Raw genomic sequence first — 16833 nt, 5'->3', positions numbered from 1 at the left:
CAGTTCAGCAGACTGTTCTGAATTTCGACCTTTTGTGAATACTAGAAAGTAACCTGCATGAAGGCAGTGATTTAGAGGTGTGGGGTCTGTCCACTCTTGCATCCCTAGCACCTAGAGCAGTACCTGGCACATAGTAGGTCCTTCAGTAAGTATTTATTGAATGAATAGATTAAAAAAATCATATATTTTTCAGTAAAAACTGGCTGTTCAAATATATCAGTTACCTTGTCATTTCTTTAGCTTTATTCCCCTTCCCCTTAATGTTAATTTCATTATGCAAACATTTTCCTTTTTATATTTAAACTCATCCATCTTGCCTTTGATAAGTTTCTGGCTTTGGGGGAAAATGGAGACTATTTTCCTCCCATAGCTCAACTAAGTAAGCAATTTAATTCTCTTTCTTCTATTTATTTCATCTTTTTAATGTAACTTTTTGGGTTAATCCCAGATGGATTAATGTGTGGAGTTGCCAATTTCCAATGTGGGGGGCATTCCCCACCCCACCCCACCCCCCACCCCACAACACCAAGAAATTCTTGGATACCAGCAGGATGTCTGAGAGTTCAACTCAATTCTGACTCTCTTCCGAGACAGCATCAGATTCTACCTGTTAAGTGCTCAGACCTATAAGACTGCCCTCCATCTCTCAACTTTAGACACTAGTCGCCAGCCCCAGGTTGTTTGTTATCTTTACTTTTGACCCGACTGGCTATAGATTGAAGGTTCCACCAACTTCCTCGTTAAAGTTCTTGTAATTCACTAGAATAGCTCACAGAATTCAGGGAGACACTTACTTAAATTTATCAGTTTATAAAAGACATGTTAAGAGATATGAATGAATAGCTAGATGAAGAGAAACACAGGGCAAGGTGTGGGGAAAGAGCATGGATCCCCAGGTGCACCAGTCTCCTGAAATCTCCATGTGTTCACCATCCTGGAAGCTCTCCAAACCCAGTCTTTTTGAGTTTTTACAGAGGTTTCATTACACAGTCATTATTGACTAAGTTATTGGCCATTGGCTGATTCAGTCTGCAGTCCCCTGGTAGGGGGCAAGACTGGAAGTTCCAACACTTTAATCACGTGGTTGGTCCTCCCAGCATCCAGCCCCCAGCTTTGGATGAGGTCCAAAAGTCACTTTCATTAAGACAATAAAAGACACCTTCATCACTCTTGGCACTTAGGAAATGCTAAGGGGTTTTGGAGCTATGATCCAGTAACTATGGTTGAAGACCAAATATATACGAGAAATGTATTTTGGTTATGTGAGTGACCAAATATACATTTCTTATAAATCACAGTATCACAATGTGAAACCTGGATCTCAATGAATTCATCTTTAATCTGTTATTTGTTTTTCCCAACAATATTCACTGAATCATGTTTCTCTACCCTGTTATTTATGCTTTCATACAGCAAACACTTATAGTTTGAATATGTTAAGTCTTTTCTCTTGGTTCATTTCCATCTTTAATCCATTCAAACTTAGAATGTCGATAACTCACTTTACAGAATGTTAATGTGGTGGGATAAGTTTATTTTTATCTTTAAACAGACATACTCTTTTATTCCTGGCCTGTTTGGCCAGGTAAGCTTTTTAGGAAGGCTAGAGAGGAGAAGTTAGGCCTACAATCAAATAGTTGGAAGGATGAGACATCTGTGTGGTTACTGACAGGGTGGTATAAAGATAACTTTATTTTGTTTCAGTATAAGTCTATAATGTGTCTGTGTTTAACATCTGTTCATCTTTGGTTTAAAAATAATGAGGAAGCACATTTTTTATTTTTGCAATTAAATAAAATAGTTTTTTTGCATTCTAGTATTCTAATCATGTACTTGTGACTTTGACTTTGAAACTACCATTTGCTTATCATGAGGTTAGTTGAGAGAGTCAGAGTTAGAGAGTCATAGTTTATTTTAATCTGATACTCACCTTGGGGAAAGAGGAGAGCTGTTTATGAGGGTGCATTTGAGGTCATCTTGTACAGTGATAGTTTATTTGCTTTTTTCTTTTGTTTGTTTGTTTGAAAGCGTCATAGCATAGTGATTAAGAGCCTCAACTCTGGAGCCTGGACTCAAATCCCTGCTGCCACTCAACATCTAAGTGCCTCCCTTTCCTCAGCTTTAAAATAGGAGAAATAATAGTACCTACCTCATAGGGTTGTTATGAGGATTTAAATGAGTTAATACCTAAAAAGTATTTGAAACAATGCTTGGCACATAGGAATGCTGTGTTGACTTGGTATAAATTAATTTGCCCAGATATTCCTGTCATCTTCAAGTAAGTAAGCTGTTTGCCTTTACAGATAAATGCTAGTCATGAGATCTGGCTATAAACAAGGACAATTACTCTAGCTTCTTCTATTTCTTGCTAAAGTCCCGGGGTAGGTGGGATAGAGGCAGCTTTAGGTCAACAAAATAAAACTGAAATTACTAAAGCTAATAGTAGTGGGGGAAGAAGGTTCATCAAGAGGATGCAAGTGCCAGTTGACCTGTGAACTGGACCCTTACAATTGGAAGCTCCTCACTCCCTCCCCCATCCTTGGAATGTGGCTTCCACTTGCCTTCCCCTCTCCCAGAAGCTTCCTGAGGAACACAGTCTTGAGATAATAATGTGTTGTTGAGACCATCTGGACTGTATACATGACTGAACCTGGTTAGGGCTTCTATATAAACTTTTAAGACTCTGGCAGGTGGGCGTGGAGATGTACTCATCTTGTCACTCAAGAAAAGTCTCACATGTAAATTCCCTTGCTTATCAAACCTGCCACCTACCAATCTGAGGGGGTTTGCCTCTTTCCTTGGTCTCTCCTTGCCCTGCATGTATGGGGGCCAGTTTACAAACCAACTGTTGGCAAGCCAGTCAGGAGACCAAAGAAATGGCCTTGGGAAAGAGGCATCCTCGTTGGGGGAAATCCCTGGTTGGCTATCTACATTGATGTGGGGAGTGGTGGCCTGTATGTTAGATGCTTGTGGACCACCATGTGAGTACTAGGACACCCTGAAAATGCCAGCAGGTCTGATACACATTTGAGAAACTATACATAGCACACTGTGCTCACTCTGCCCAGTGAGCATTCATTGTGAGCTGACCTCTAGTCTGGGCAGCTCTGCTGGCCACTGATGCCCAACTAACTAGAGGCTGAAGCTTGGATCAGAAAGTTGGGTAAGGGCTGAAGTTAGAGAAGGACATGCAGTTGTCCACTATTCAGTTTTGGGACTGGCAGACTAGGTGGGAGAGCAGGATAATAAGTTGGAGACCTTAGTCTCCATTTTGCCATTTTGCCATTTTGCAAAGCTAGGAGGGTGTAGGCTTCTGTGGATTGAGGTCTGAGCACTTGTGACAAAGCCTGATTAGGACTCTAAGAGGTGGCTCAGTCGGTAGAGCATCTTACTCTTGATCCCAAGGTCCTCTTGATCCCAGAGTCTTGAGTTCAAGGCCCATGTTGGGCATGGAGCCTTCTTTAAAAAAAAAAAAAAAAAAAAAAAAATGGATCTAAGAGTTGTAATTGCTGGAAAGTGAAGAGAATGAAGGGGAGAATATTATGGTGATTGGCAGTGAAATAGACAAAATGCCCAAGGCTGTCCAACCCTTAATACAGAGGAAAGTTCCAAATAGCAATTACTCAAAAAACTCCTAAGAGAAAACTTGTACTCTCTCTGCCCCTTAACGTTGTAAATTTTATCATGTCTTTGAAATGTAAACACCCCAGGAGATAACCAAAACACTGCCCACAGAGAGTGAATTTAAAAATAGGGAAAAAGAGGGGCGCCTGGGTGGCTCAGTCTGTTGAGTGTCTGACTTCGGCTCAGGTCGTGATCTCATGGATCATGGGTTTGAGCCCAATGTCAGGCTCTGTGCTGACAGCTCAGAGGCTGGAACCTGCTTTCAGGTTCTGTGTCTCCCTCTCTCCCTGCCCCTCTCCTTCTTGCGATCTGCCTCTCCCCCCCCCCCCCCCCAAAAATAAATAAACATTAAAAAAATTTTTTTAAATAGGGAAAAAGAGGCTTTTCAAAATACCGACTGCTATAGAAGCTCCCTTGCCTCAGAAAGCTTTGGCCATGGAGCGCCTGATGGCTCAGTCGATTAAGCATCCGATCTCGGGTCAGGTCATGATCTCGCGGTTCATGAGTTTGAGCTCCACACTGGGCTCTGCTGACAGCTTGGAGCCCACTTCGGATCCTCTGTACCCTTCTCTCTCTGCCCCTTCCCAGCTTGTGCTCATGCGTACTCTCTCTCTCTCTCTCTCTCTCTCTTTCTCTCTCTCAAAAATAAATAAACATTAAAAAAAAGAAGAAGAAGAAAAAAAAGCTTTGGCCGTGTGAGAAATACCTGATTCACAGCTAGAGTTTTGGAATGAAAGCTACAGGGTCTCTGTGTCTGCATGTTACGTAGGTCTATGGACATATATTACATATGTGGTGTTTTTCTACCTCCAGAGGGCATTGCCAAAATTACTATGTAAAAGAGTTCTATTTAATTGGCTTCAGGAAAAATAAATTTAAATATCAATAATATACTTCTGTAAAACTGAAAAAATTTTATTTCATCTGCTAAAAGGACAAAGTTTTCTTGAACTATTGGTCTGGTCTAGATGAGACTGTGAAAGGTTTTCTTTACCTTTTAAGTAATCTGCCTAGAAAACAAAGATTCTATGGTTTATGAAAATAATTTATTGCACCTTATGTTACCTTTATTTTAGAAAACTGAGTCTTCTCTATTAAAAGAGCTAAGTTTTTTACAACTCTGTAGCTTTCTGTATTAGCTTTTGAAGTCTTTAATTGTCACTTTGGCAAAATGGGTAACTAAGTATTGTTTCATGGTGGCTGTAATCTAATCAAGTGTTTTAAGCCTTTTGATATTTTTGACAAACTTCCCCCAAATCAAATTCTTCTTTTTAATTGTTTTTTTTTTTTTAATGTTTATTTGTTTTTGAGAGACAGAGAAAGAGTACAAGCAGGAGAGGGGCAGAGAGAGCAGGAGGCACAGAGTCTGATGTGGGATTCAAACCCATGAACTGTGAGATCATGACCTGAGCTGAAGTTGGATGCTTAACTGAGTGAGCCACCCAGGTGCCCCACCCCAAATCTAATTCTAATAAAGTCTTGTTCACTTTGAACTAACTTTGGGATTTTTCAGAGGGTCCCTAGAAACATCTCAAAAGATGTATTCTCTGTACTTGTGAAAGGAAGACATTGAACTAATTAGGCTTAATTTGTTTGTTAAATTTCATGGGAAGCATTGTCAAATAAGAAGCGATGCTCAACTTTCTTTATGTTGTTCCAGAAATTGTACACAATTCCTAAAAATCTGATATGTCCTGGTTCAGTCATAATTCTAATTATTATTTTAAATTTTTTTTTTTCAACGTTTATTTATTTTTGGGACAGAGAGAGACAGAGCATGAACAGGGGAGGGGCAGAGAGAGAGGGAGACACAGAATCGGAAACAGGCTCCAGGCTCCGAGCCATCAGCCCAGAGCCTGACGCGGGGCTCGAACTCACGGACTGCGAGATCGTGACCTGGCTGAAGTCGGACGCTTAACCGACTGCGCCACCCAGGCGCCCCTCTAATTATTATTTTAAAAAGGATGTCACAGAAATAATAAAATTTCTTCCCCCAAGTTTTCACTTTTTCTTCTTTTCTAATACATGATAAAAAATTTTTTTTAGATTTTTTATTACATTTATTTATTTTTGAGAGACAGAGAGACAGAGCACAAGTGGGGAGGGGCAGAAAGAGAAGGAGACAGAATCTGAAGGAGGCTCCAGGCTCTGAGCTGTCAGCACAGAGCCCAACGCGGGGCTCGAACTCACAAACTCTGAGATCATGACCTGAGCTGAAGTCGGACGCTCAACCGACTGAGCCACCCAGGCACCCCCCAAAAAATTTGTTTAATGTTTATTTAGTTTTGAGAGAGAGAGAGAGACAGGGTCCGAGCAGGGAGGAACAGAGAGAAAGGGACACAACAGAATCTGAAGCAGGCTCCAGGCTCCATGCTGTTAGCACAGAGCCTGATGCGGGGCTGAGACTCACGAGCCGCGAGATTGTGACCTGAGCCGAAGTCAAATGCTTAACAGACTGAGCCACCCAGGCGCCCCTCTAATATATGATTTTAAAACGTTCACAGTTTTACTCCAAGTTCTGCTATAGCCCCATCCCACAAATTTGGAAGTGCTATAATTTCTTAGCGTTTTGTTCAGAATATTTACTAATTTCCATTTTATATATTTAACTCATTATTTAGAAGTGTGTTGGGGTGCCTGGGTGGCTCAGTTGGTTAAGTGTCCAACTCTTGGTTTCGGCTTAGGTCATGATGTCACAATTTGTGGGTTCAAGCCCTGCATCGGTCGCCATGCTGACAGTGTGGAGCCTGTTTGGGATTCTTTCCCTCTCTCTCTGCCTCTCTCCTGCTTGCTCTCTATCTCTCTTTCCAGCTCTCTCTCTCTCTCTCTCAAAATAAATAAATAAACATAAAAAAAAAAACGAAGTGTGTTGCATGATTTCTAAATATTTGGAGATTCTCTTGTGTTCTTTGTTACTGAATTTGAACTGAATTCCAAAGTGGTCAATGTATATATGATGTCATGTGATGTCAGTCTTTTGAAATTTGTTGAGGTTTGCTTTAGGGCCCAGCATGTAGTCCATTTTGGCAAATATCCAGCGTGCACTTGAAGTGGTATTATTTTAATTTTTATCTTCTTCTGAAGCTTTGGATATCCAACTAAGGCTGGTCCTCACAACATTCTATACCTATTCTGTACGTATTCCCAGTTTCTACTTCCTTATAGTAGGTGTGTTTTGTATTTTTAGTATATCTTTCTCCTTTCTCAACCCAATGGCTTTCTTCTTGTTGTGGTTATAGGCAGCCTAAAAGTTAAAAAAAAACAAAAAACAAAAAACCTACCTTTGTTGTACTTAGTTTGTTATTAGGTTCCATAGTCCCTAACCACAAAATAAGTGTTCACCTAATACCTAAGTACTTTATAAAAGAGTTAATTCTGTGGCGCGTGGGTGGCTCAGTCGGTTAGGCATCCGACTTCGGCTCAGGTCATGATCTCATGTTCTGTGAGTTCGAGCCCCACGTCGGGCTCTGTGCTGACAGCTCAGAGCCTGGAGCCTACTTTGGATTCTGTGTCTCCCTCTCTCTCTGCCTCTCCCCCATTCACGCTCTGCCTTTCTCATTCTTAAAAAATAAATGAACATTAAAAAAATTTTTTTTTAAGTTAATTCGTTTCTTGGTATTGATTCATTTATCATGTTAATGTTGTTATGTTCTTGAAACTGGTCTACCTTGCCTTTATCAAAAGGGAAAAAATGTGTTTCCCAGTTGGGAGGGCTGTGTACTTTCCCAATACTAAGCAGTACCTTATCTTATCTGAAGATGCATAACTGTGTTGTGAACTAAAGCTATTGTATTTGAAGAGAGAACCACCTAGGCATCCAGGTAACCTCCATGTATGAATTCATTTCCGCCAACATTTGAGTGGCCTCTGTTCTGTGTGGAAAAGAAGTGGTGCATAAAAACGGAGACTCTGCTTTGTGGAAGACGGTGTGTTAGGTGCTGCGCTACTTAACTTTTCTTGATTTGGGGATCTATTCTTTCTTGCTGTTTCATAACCATTGCTGGAAATAATTTGTGACAGTGTGAGAAAAGGATGATGTGCTTATAATCCATATCTGAGGAAAATAACACCTCTCTTCTGCAACAGGAAAGTGTCAACTTTTAATTACTTTTAGACTAGACAAGGATACAGGCGTTCAAATTCTTGGCCCACCGTCTTCTGCCTCAGTCAGACTTTGAATTACATGCATTTCTGTTAATGTGATTAAGTGGTATTTATAAAAGCTTTGTGGTAAATATGGTTGGTTGACTTTGTATTTCAACTCATGGGACCCGCAGCTTCATGCTGCAGATATCTGGGTATTGGAGCTCTTAGCTGTGCAGCCAGGTGAGAGCCCCTATCTGCTCTCCCTGCTGCTGAAAAGGAGAAAGGGGGGAGACACGTGTACATACTGGCTTTTCTGTGTGACAAGGGCTGTTTAATTGGGGATGATTGTGAAGTTCTTGTCATAGAAAATGGGCGACAGAATTTGCAGTTAGTAGTGAAATAACTGACTCTCAGTCCACATTGGAAAATGAAAGATAAAACATTTTGGTGATAAAAATATAAGTTTTAGGGGCGCCCGGATGGCTCAGTCAGTTAAGCATCCGACTCTTGGTTTTGGCTCAGGTCATGATCCGCGAGATCGAGCCCTGCATCAGACTCTGCGCCGGGCATGGAGCCTGATTGGGAGTCTCTGTCTCCCTCTCTCTCTCTGCTCCTCTCCCCTGCTCATGCTCTCTCTCTCAAAAATAAATACAAAACACTTTAAAATATATATAAATTTTAGAATATATAGCACGAAGAGTGAATCTTAATGTAAATGGTGGATTTTAGTCAATAGTAACATATCAGTATTGGTTCATCAATTTTAATAAATGTACCACCCTAATGGAAGGATGTTACTAGTGGAGGAAACAGGTGGGGAAGAGGTGGGGAGATGAGGAGGTATGTGGGAACTCTCTGTACGTTTTGCTCAATTTTTCTGAACCTAAAAGTGCTCAAGAGTTTGGAAGTTCTGTGTAACTGGTTTAATGTTCCTCAGCAAGTTCTTATCATACAAGTTAGTTTTAACCCTGAGTCTTGGGATTTCTCAGGTAAGACGAATCTGGTTTGCAGTTTGAGCTACTATGTCAGGTAGATTTGCCCCTCTGTTTTTGTAATGTTCATTAACTGTGCCCCTGCCTTCTCTATCTGTTAAAACAGTTGGAATGCCAAGATGCCTTGGAAACAGCAGCCCGAGCTGAGGGTCTTTCCCTGGATGCCTCCATGCATTCTCAGCTCAGAATCCTGGATGAGGAACATCCCAAGGGAAAGTACCATCACAGCTTAAGTGTTCTGAAGCCCATCCGGACCACTTCCAAGTAAGAGGCTCTGCCAGTTAATGACTTGTCTGTGAAGCACCAAAAGCATTTTTGAAAATTCGGGCTAAGATCAGACCATTTGGGAAGACCCATTTATAGTCAGGAACCGTTTGCTAAACAGCGTATTATAAATGCTGGCTAGCCTGTCTGTGTGCACTGACAATTTTGTGCTTTGGGTTTTCTCTCCTTAGACACCAGCACCCAGTGGACAATGCTGGGCTCTTCTCCTGCATGACTTTTTCTTGGCTTTCTCCTCTGGCCCGTGTGGCCCACAGGAAGGGAGAGCTCTCAATGGAGGACGTGTGGTCTTTGTCCAAACACGAGTCTTCCGATGTGAACTGCAGAAGGTAGGAGTCTCTGGTCCACCCTGGTCTCCCACATACTGGGTGCGTAGGGCCTGAGCTAGGAGGGTGGGTCCGGCAGTGTGACGCCCTCAGCTCTGTGTTCATTTAGGATCTGAGCTGTCCTCTGGAGGGAGGGTAGCCTGGGGATGACTTTCTCTTTGCTCTTCTGCTTTATCTCCTATTTCACCTTTAATCCTGTTTTAACCACGGGCTTTCTCTCTCTCTCTCAGCCCCGCTTCTCTTCCTGAGTCGACAGGGAAATTATGTTGCTGCCTTGTGACAGAATACATTTTTGTGGTAGCTGATTATCATGATTAAAATCTAGCTTACAACTTTACATTTGACTACAGGATTCTTCAGAAAGGGTTGGGGACCCTTGAGGAAGGAGCTCTTAGCCATGAGCATATTCTGTTCAGAGATAATTTTTCTGGGGGGAAGGAAGGACTTTTGTTCTCATTATTTTCTATGTCATGAGGGGCTCCCTATACAGGGTAAATATGTAGTTACCCAGGAAGGGTATTTTTTTCCCAGAAGGTGAAGTCCATGTACACAGTTTAAAGGAGAGGCTCGTGTGAGTGGTGTCAAAGCCTGGAGGCAAAAAGCAATGGCAGGAGGGAATCTAGGGAGTGTCTGTTCACCTGGGGAGATGTGTAACGAGGACATGTGCCCTTGTTAAGACTAGAGAGACTGTGGCAAGAAGAGCTGAATGAAGTTGGGCCAGACGCCGCTTCCCTCCGAAGGGTTGTGTGGATCTTCTGCCGCACCAGGCTCATCCTCTCCATCGTGTGCCTGATGATCACACAGCTGGCTGGCTTCAGTGGACCAGTAAGTTCTAACCATCCTTTCTGACAGTCTCCAGGGGCCCGGCCATGGCCAGCTCTAACACTCTTGTTCTGTTGCAGGGGTTGTGCTCACCTTTGGGCTAGTTAGCAGCCTTAGAGTTGCCTCTAGGTCTGTTGAAAGGGAACAATCGATTCTGGAGTGAATGGTGGCTTGTCAGCAGCTGGAAGGATGAGGGGCCATGTTGCCAGAGGAGAGCTGGACCTGGCTTGCTTTCCTGGGGCGGGTGAAAATGAATGATTCCAGCCCTGTGCAGGACTGTGCTTCTTTGCTGCGTGTCTACATGAAATGACAGTCTTGGTTTGAGGAGATGGTGTCTCACGGTGCTGTGAGTGGGCGAGAGCGGCGTTGTGTGGCGTAGGTTGCTGAGCCAGTGCTGGAGTCACACCGAATGCCTGGAGGCAGGGTTGTCACGTGTTTGGCGGTTCCGTGGCAAATGAGCCCGAAGAAACTAGAGGAGCGTTGAGGTTTTTAGAATCTGACCTGGAGTCTGCTGAGTTCTGGTGTATGGTGTGAACTGTGCTGTAGGTGTTGGGGTGGTAGCCATGGTTTTTTCCTAGTGTGTACTGAAGCAGGGTAGGTAAGAGAGTGATGTTCACGCTGTTCTCTGGACACCTGTTTCTTACACCTGCTGTGCTTCCTTACACTTGAGACTTTGATTAAATCTATTCTCTGCATATTTGCCTTGAGGCATCGGAGCAGTAGTGCTACTTATACTGTGCATTTTCCGTGTGTGGGTAAGCTGGAGGTTCATGGTTTTGGTAAGTATATGCCTAAGATGCATGGTGATTAGGTAAAACTAATTTGCAGTTTTTCTGTGTTGTTTTTTTTTTTGTCATTATTGTTGTTTGTTTGTTTTTTGTTTTTTGGTTTTTTTTTTTAATGTTTGATGCCTTTTTAAAAGTTCTGATCTCTTTTCTGAAGCAGAGAACACTACTTTCCTGGTATTAGGTTTCTATATTAATTGACCAACTAACACACTTTTGTATAAGTTTTAAGTAAGAGAGACCATGTACCTGAATATTATGTTATTGACCAAAATGGCAAACATGTTCATAGGACCAGCTTCCCCCAAGAAGAGCTTCTGTCATTGTTTCACTACAGGGCTGGTGGCTGCTCTGGATCTTCTGTGGAATTCCTTGAGCTGGATAGCACAGTATGCAGGCTTTCATGATTCCATTTGGCCAGTGCAAGAAGTTCATTGGCTCCCCCCCATACAAAAAAAAAAAAAAAAAAAAAAAAAAAAGAAAAAAAAAAAAAGGAAGAAAGGGAAGAAATTCCATAGATTACTGCAATTTTAAGTTTTTATTTGGGGAAAAAAAAGCTACCTATGCATGTTCAGTTTGGGGCCTACAGTCACTCCCTTGAGCATCTGCATATTCCCTTAATCCTCTTTTAAGGCACCTGCGTACTGAATTGCTAACTCTAGTAAACTCTTCTAGATGCCAGGGAACACTGAGAGCCTTCCTTTAATAGGAAAACTGCACAGCACGCTTTTCCTTCTCTCTACCCCTCTTGGGGAAGAGCAACTTAAGGCCTGTGTTATTTCATGTGATTCCATCCTAGAACAATTGAGAAAGCAATGGTCCCACCCGTAGTCTATCTAAATGATAAAAAGATTTAAAACTATAAGCAAAGCAAACTTCTTCTTTTTTTTTTTTTTTTTTGGAGCTCCAGTTCTTATAAATTTTTTTTTTAATTGGAAATTGAAGAATCAGGCTGGTTTTGGGATTAGTACTAGCAATGAGCATACCTTCTGTTCTGTGGATTTAAATCCTTTCGAAGAACATCCATTTTTAGATTTTGGACATTTTCTAATGTGGCACGACTTTCAAACTGGCTCAGTCTGTTCTTCTAGAAATCTATGTAAGAACCAATTCCCCAAATATGGGGATATTTCTGATCTCCTCTCAGGCCTCACTGAACCTTGGTAGCTACATGCAGAATATATGAAACAATGAAGTTAATGTGTGTGTATGTTTTTTAACTGGCTGGACGTTTGTACATCGAGATGATCCAAGGTTTCAGTGATGCCGGTGGACCAGAGCTCTGTGCAGAGTGTCCAAAGGTCACAGTAGTGTTAACGGAGTAGCAGAACGTATATGGGTATGGTCCTGACCTAACATGAGTGGCCAGACTTGCTAAGGTCTTGCTAAAGTTGTGACCTCCTTGGATTCAAAACATTTAAAAGACCAGGCCTGACCTATGATTTTTTTGTGTAAAGAATTAGCATCCACCCTGTAGATCTGCAAGAGAAGACTACCTCCTGCAGCACTACATCTCGGTGAATGCTAACTCTGCTCCAGGGCCTTTTGGGGAAAGGGCAGTGAATAGCCTCTAGAGAGGTAAGTTTCCCACCCTCCCCACCTCTCCCCAGCTGCAGCTTGCTTGGTGCGTCAGGATCTGGATTTGGGGGAGTCCTCTCTGTAGTGGAACCAGTGACAGAAGCTGTTCTTTAGAATTTTCAGGATGGCTGTATTCTGCGGTCAGAATGAGAGAGTCAAGCTGGGCAGAATCTCTCGCCAAGAGTTCAGGTAAGGTAATGTTTATTCACTGGGAATGCTTTCCACAGCCAGACAGCTATTCTGACAATCTCGAGTTTTCCTCCAGTTTGTTTGCAATTAAATGAATAAGTTTGTAACTTTTTAAAACTAAATTTGGTTGGATTTTTCATGAAAAAACCTTTTTTTCTTTATCCCATGCAAAATGGTTTGAAATGTAATTGTTTTTTTTTTTTGTTTTTTTTTTAAACCCTGTGTGTTGGAAATTCTTTAATCTGCTGTTTCCTCTTTCCCCCCACCCTCTGAAAGTTTTACATAATGTAAGCCTGCATTATGTCTTGACTTTCCCCCGGCTCCTCACCTCCGGAGGTACTAATGCTATTGCCCGGTGCTGAAAGATGGCACTGTAAGGTATGGGAAAGGAAGGAACCCCAAACTACAACCTGCTGTCCTTCACGCCTTCTTTGGAGACTGTTCCATCAGTGCCGAGGTGTGTGAGAAAATGCTTTTACTGCATCGCCATCTTACTGAGTTGCTTCACGTGAGGAAAAATGGGGTTTGTGACCCTGCCACTCAGTGACTCAGTTCCACATTTGGATTGCATACTGGAAAAGAAGCCAATCTTCTGCTAGTAAACCAACAACCCAGCTGTATGCAGTGGTGACCCAAACAATGGATATAAACCTAAAAATCTGAGGGAGGGGAGAGGTGGAATACAATAGTGCTTGGAATCTGAAATCTCATTTATTTGATCAGGTTATTTGCCGACACTTGACAGAAATCTGATTGGTGGGGATCTCTTAGGATCTAGTGGACATCTGGTATTAATTTCCTTTCAGGAAAAATGAGAATGCCAGTTAACCAGAGAGCGTCTGGGTTCTGGAATTCAGTATTAGCCGCCTCAGGACAATTGTGTCTGGCCTCCATTTTTGTCTGTTATTCAGAGCTGGCTTCCATCTACAGTACCTTTTGCTATAAGGATCCGGGGTAGTTGGGTGGATGGGTTTCTCATTAATTTTTTTTTTCTTCCTTCAGGGTGGGGGATTGGTTTGGCTTTCTTTTGTCGTGGCTTGTTTTCTTTCATTTTTGGCAAGATCGATTTTAGCTGCAAGGACTTGAAAAGACTCTGAAGGATCCCACCAGTTTTTCCTTGAGGCCTAGATTTTTGTATTCTGTCCTGAACAGAAGTCATTCATCACAGCCTGCTGAACCAATAGCGCCAGTGATTTTAAGCAGAGTTACCTCTTTGGGGAGTTTTTAGTTTTTTGTTTTTTGTTTTTTAATTCTCTTCCTTAGCAGCAAGGTCTTATTCCTGGAGAATCTCCTCCACTGCAGCCTCCCTGCAGCTTCAGGAGCCTTAATCGATTAAGTGCTGTCAGCTTGATGTACTACTCCGGACTCTGGAAACAGATATCGATTCTATTCTGTATTTCCACTGTGTGTAGCTAAAACAACAGTCGGAGGCCCGATGACCTGTTAGACGGCTAGCCTTGTATAACTCGACTCTGTATGTTCCCATGTATGTTACCGCAATGCTCCTCCTGTTGTACAGTGTCTGTGAGATGCTCTTTGAAGATGGTACTTTTTTTTTTTTCATTTTCAATAAAAGTACATTACCTCCCACTTCCTGGTATTTAATCCTGTTGCTGAATGTGCCTTGTGTGAGTGTGTGCTCCGGCGTTGCAGGACCTCAGAGCTGGAGGTGGCACTCGGTGGTTCTTGGGGGCTGGCTGCCTTCCCTCACTGCAGGTGGTGTTAGACATATACTACCTGAGGTAACATGTTTTTGTTTTTGGGAGGGAGTGGGGAGTGGGGAGGGTCCGTGGGAGGGTTTCTGGATTTTGGATAGTCTGCTTTGTTTGCTGTCTTCTGTACTATTAAACTGCCGATGTTTATTTTCAGGAATGTTTTGCAAATGCACTTCTCACTCTTCCCCAGTCCAACTGTAGGTACACTGTTCCTTTTTATCAAATAAGCACGTTTGAAACGATCCAAAAAAAAAAAAAAGGTCTTAATTTCATTTAAAGAAATGTATCAGTGTGTGGAGATACTGGAGTAAGGTCAAATAGATACTTTTTAATGACCGTGTGTTTAGAATTAATTTCAGCTCATGGACAGGTTTATGTTACATTAGAAAGAGTAACGGTTTTGGTGGTGTCCTGAAGGAAGAAAATTTCAGATTAGACGTACCTCCTGCGAAATGCCCTGAGTAAATACCCGCAGGCCACGTAGTCCTTAAGATTTGGTCCTTCAAGGTCTTTCTCTGCTTATGTACGTACGTACCACTGCACAGTGGAGCTGCTTCCTCTTTCTAACTTAACATAAAACTGTGGCGTGATGTGTGGGTGCTGTGGAGATGTTGACAGTGGGGTGTGTTTCTCCCTGTAGGCCTTCGTGGTGAAACACCTCTTGGAATACACCCAGGTCACAGACTCTAACCTCCGGTACAGCTTGCTCTTAGTCCTGGGCCTCCTCCTGACGGAAGTCGTGCGCTCCTGGTCACTTGCACTGACTTGGGCATTGAATTACCGAACTGGCGTCCGCTTGCGAGGGGCCATCCTAACCATGGCATTTAAGAAGATCCTTAAATTAAAGAACATTAAAGAGAAGTCTGTGGGGGAGGTGAGTACAGGGTGTTTGCTTCAGGGCAGAGGGAAAGCTCCCAGCTTGAGCTCTTTCTTTCCGTTGGATCTCTGCTTTGTCCTGCCTCTTCCTCCTGAGACAAGTGGCTGAGTGGCCAGCATCCTCGCGGGGTCCTCTCACTGCTCTCTATGTCTCGTAGCTCATCAACATGTGCTCCAATGACGGGCAGAGGATGTTTGAGGCAGCCGCCGTTGGCAGCTTGTTGGCTGGAGGACCCATTGTTGCCATCTTAGGCATGATTTATAATGTAATTATTCTAGGACCAACAGGCTTCCTAGGATCAGCTGTTTTTATCCTCTTTTACCCAGCAATGGTGAGTAAGACTCCTTCCCGTATTTTAGCAGCTTTTCCTTAAAATGAGTTATTTCCATTAGGTTTTATGTAGTAGGCACCACTGAGACATCACATCTCTGACCGGAAATTTCCTCAAAGCAGGTACCTGGTTTGGAAAACTCTAAGGTGTCACTTGAATAAAGACCGTGGCTTAATGAGATTTAAGAAACATAATCTGGGTGCCTGGGTGGCTCAGTCGGTTACGTGTCTGACTCTTGGTTTCGGCTCAGGTCATGATCTCACGGTTCTTGAGTTTGAACCCCCACATCAGGCTTTGCGCTGGCAGTGAGGAGCCTGCTTGGGATTCTCTCTCTCCTTCTCTCTCTGCCCCTCCTCTGCTCCTGCTCTCTCTGTATTCTCCTCAAATAAATAAGTAAACTTAAAAAAATTACAAAATAAAATAAAAAGGAGAATCTGAGTGAAGGAGGAGGCCTCCAGCTAACACGGGAGTGTTGAGTCTCTTCATCTCGAGTTGATACTAACTGATACGGCTCTTCTGCTTCCCTTTGGTAGCATTCAATATCTGTAATTACCATGAGAACAAATACTTGTCTTAACTTCCTTCCAAAGATGTAAGAATTAAATAATATTTTATTCTAATTTAATAGACCACTTTTATTAAAAAGCAGTACACCTACCTGATGCTCATTTTATTTATAATAATCTTGAGCAGATTTATTTCCCAGAAAGGCTGGACGGTTCTTAAGTTTGAATAAGCCCTGACTTGGCACAACATTGCTTTTCCTTTCAGATGTTTGTATCCCGGATCACTGCATATTTCAGGAGAAAATGTGTGACCACCACTGATGAACGTGTTCAGAAGATGAATGAAGTCCTCACTTACATTAAATTTATTAAAATGTATGCCTGGGTCAAAGCATTTTCTCAAATTGTACAAAGTGAGTTTAAGATTTTATATGTGCGTTCTGGTAGAAGGGCTTTAGTGTCCTAGCTTCCTGAGCACATTAGCTGCTAGGAATCCTAATGTCATAGGATCATAATATCTTATATTGTTATAATATCTTATGATCTTATATTGAAAGGGATCTTAGAGACTTGAACCCATAATCTCTTCTTACACAGGAGGAAATTAAGACCAGAAAATTGTGATTTTTCCCAAGATAACTAAGCTAGTTATGAGTAATTCATTCAGTTTCAAAGCCGCCTATCTATACTGTCATCCTGCCCATTATTTTGTGGCCTAGC

General features: G+C 42.3%; 1 protein-coding gene across 9 annotated transcripts in view; it reads left to right on the top strand.

The window, feature by feature from the left end:
* ABCC5 (ATP binding cassette subfamily C member 5) overlaps positions 1 to 16833 on the top strand; it is an 80516-nt gene that overhangs the window by 14639 nt on the left and 49044 nt on the right. For 3 of the 9 annotated variants that reach the window (XM_030330663.1, XM_030330662.1, XM_030330664.1), the window contains exons 3-8: positions 8809 to 8966; positions 9158 to 9313; positions 9988 to 10135; positions 15040 to 15273; positions 15434 to 15607; positions 16379 to 16526. In XM_030330663.1, the coding sequence (XP_030186523.1) occupies positions 8809 to 8966; positions 9158 to 9313; positions 9988 to 10135; positions 15040 to 15273; positions 15434 to 15607; positions 16379 to 16526 (1018 nt within the window). Of the gene's footprint in view, positions 1 to 8808; positions 8967 to 9157; positions 9314 to 9987; positions 10136 to 12609; positions 14597 to 15039; positions 15274 to 15433; positions 15608 to 16378; positions 16527 to 16833 lie in introns of those variants that run through there. The other 6 variants (XM_032594714.1, XM_030330667.1, XM_030330669.1 and 3 more) reach the window with 5 other exon arrangements.

Source organism: Lynx canadensis, chromosome C2 (assembly GCF_007474595.2).
Source record: "Lynx canadensis isolate LIC74 chromosome C2, mLynCan4.pri.v2, whole genome shotgun sequence".
Classification (NCBI taxonomy): domain Eukaryota; kingdom Metazoa; phylum Chordata; class Mammalia; order Carnivora; family Felidae; genus Lynx; species Lynx canadensis.
Note: the sequence above shows the minus strand (reverse complement) of the source record. Positions and strands in the feature narration are given on the sequence as shown.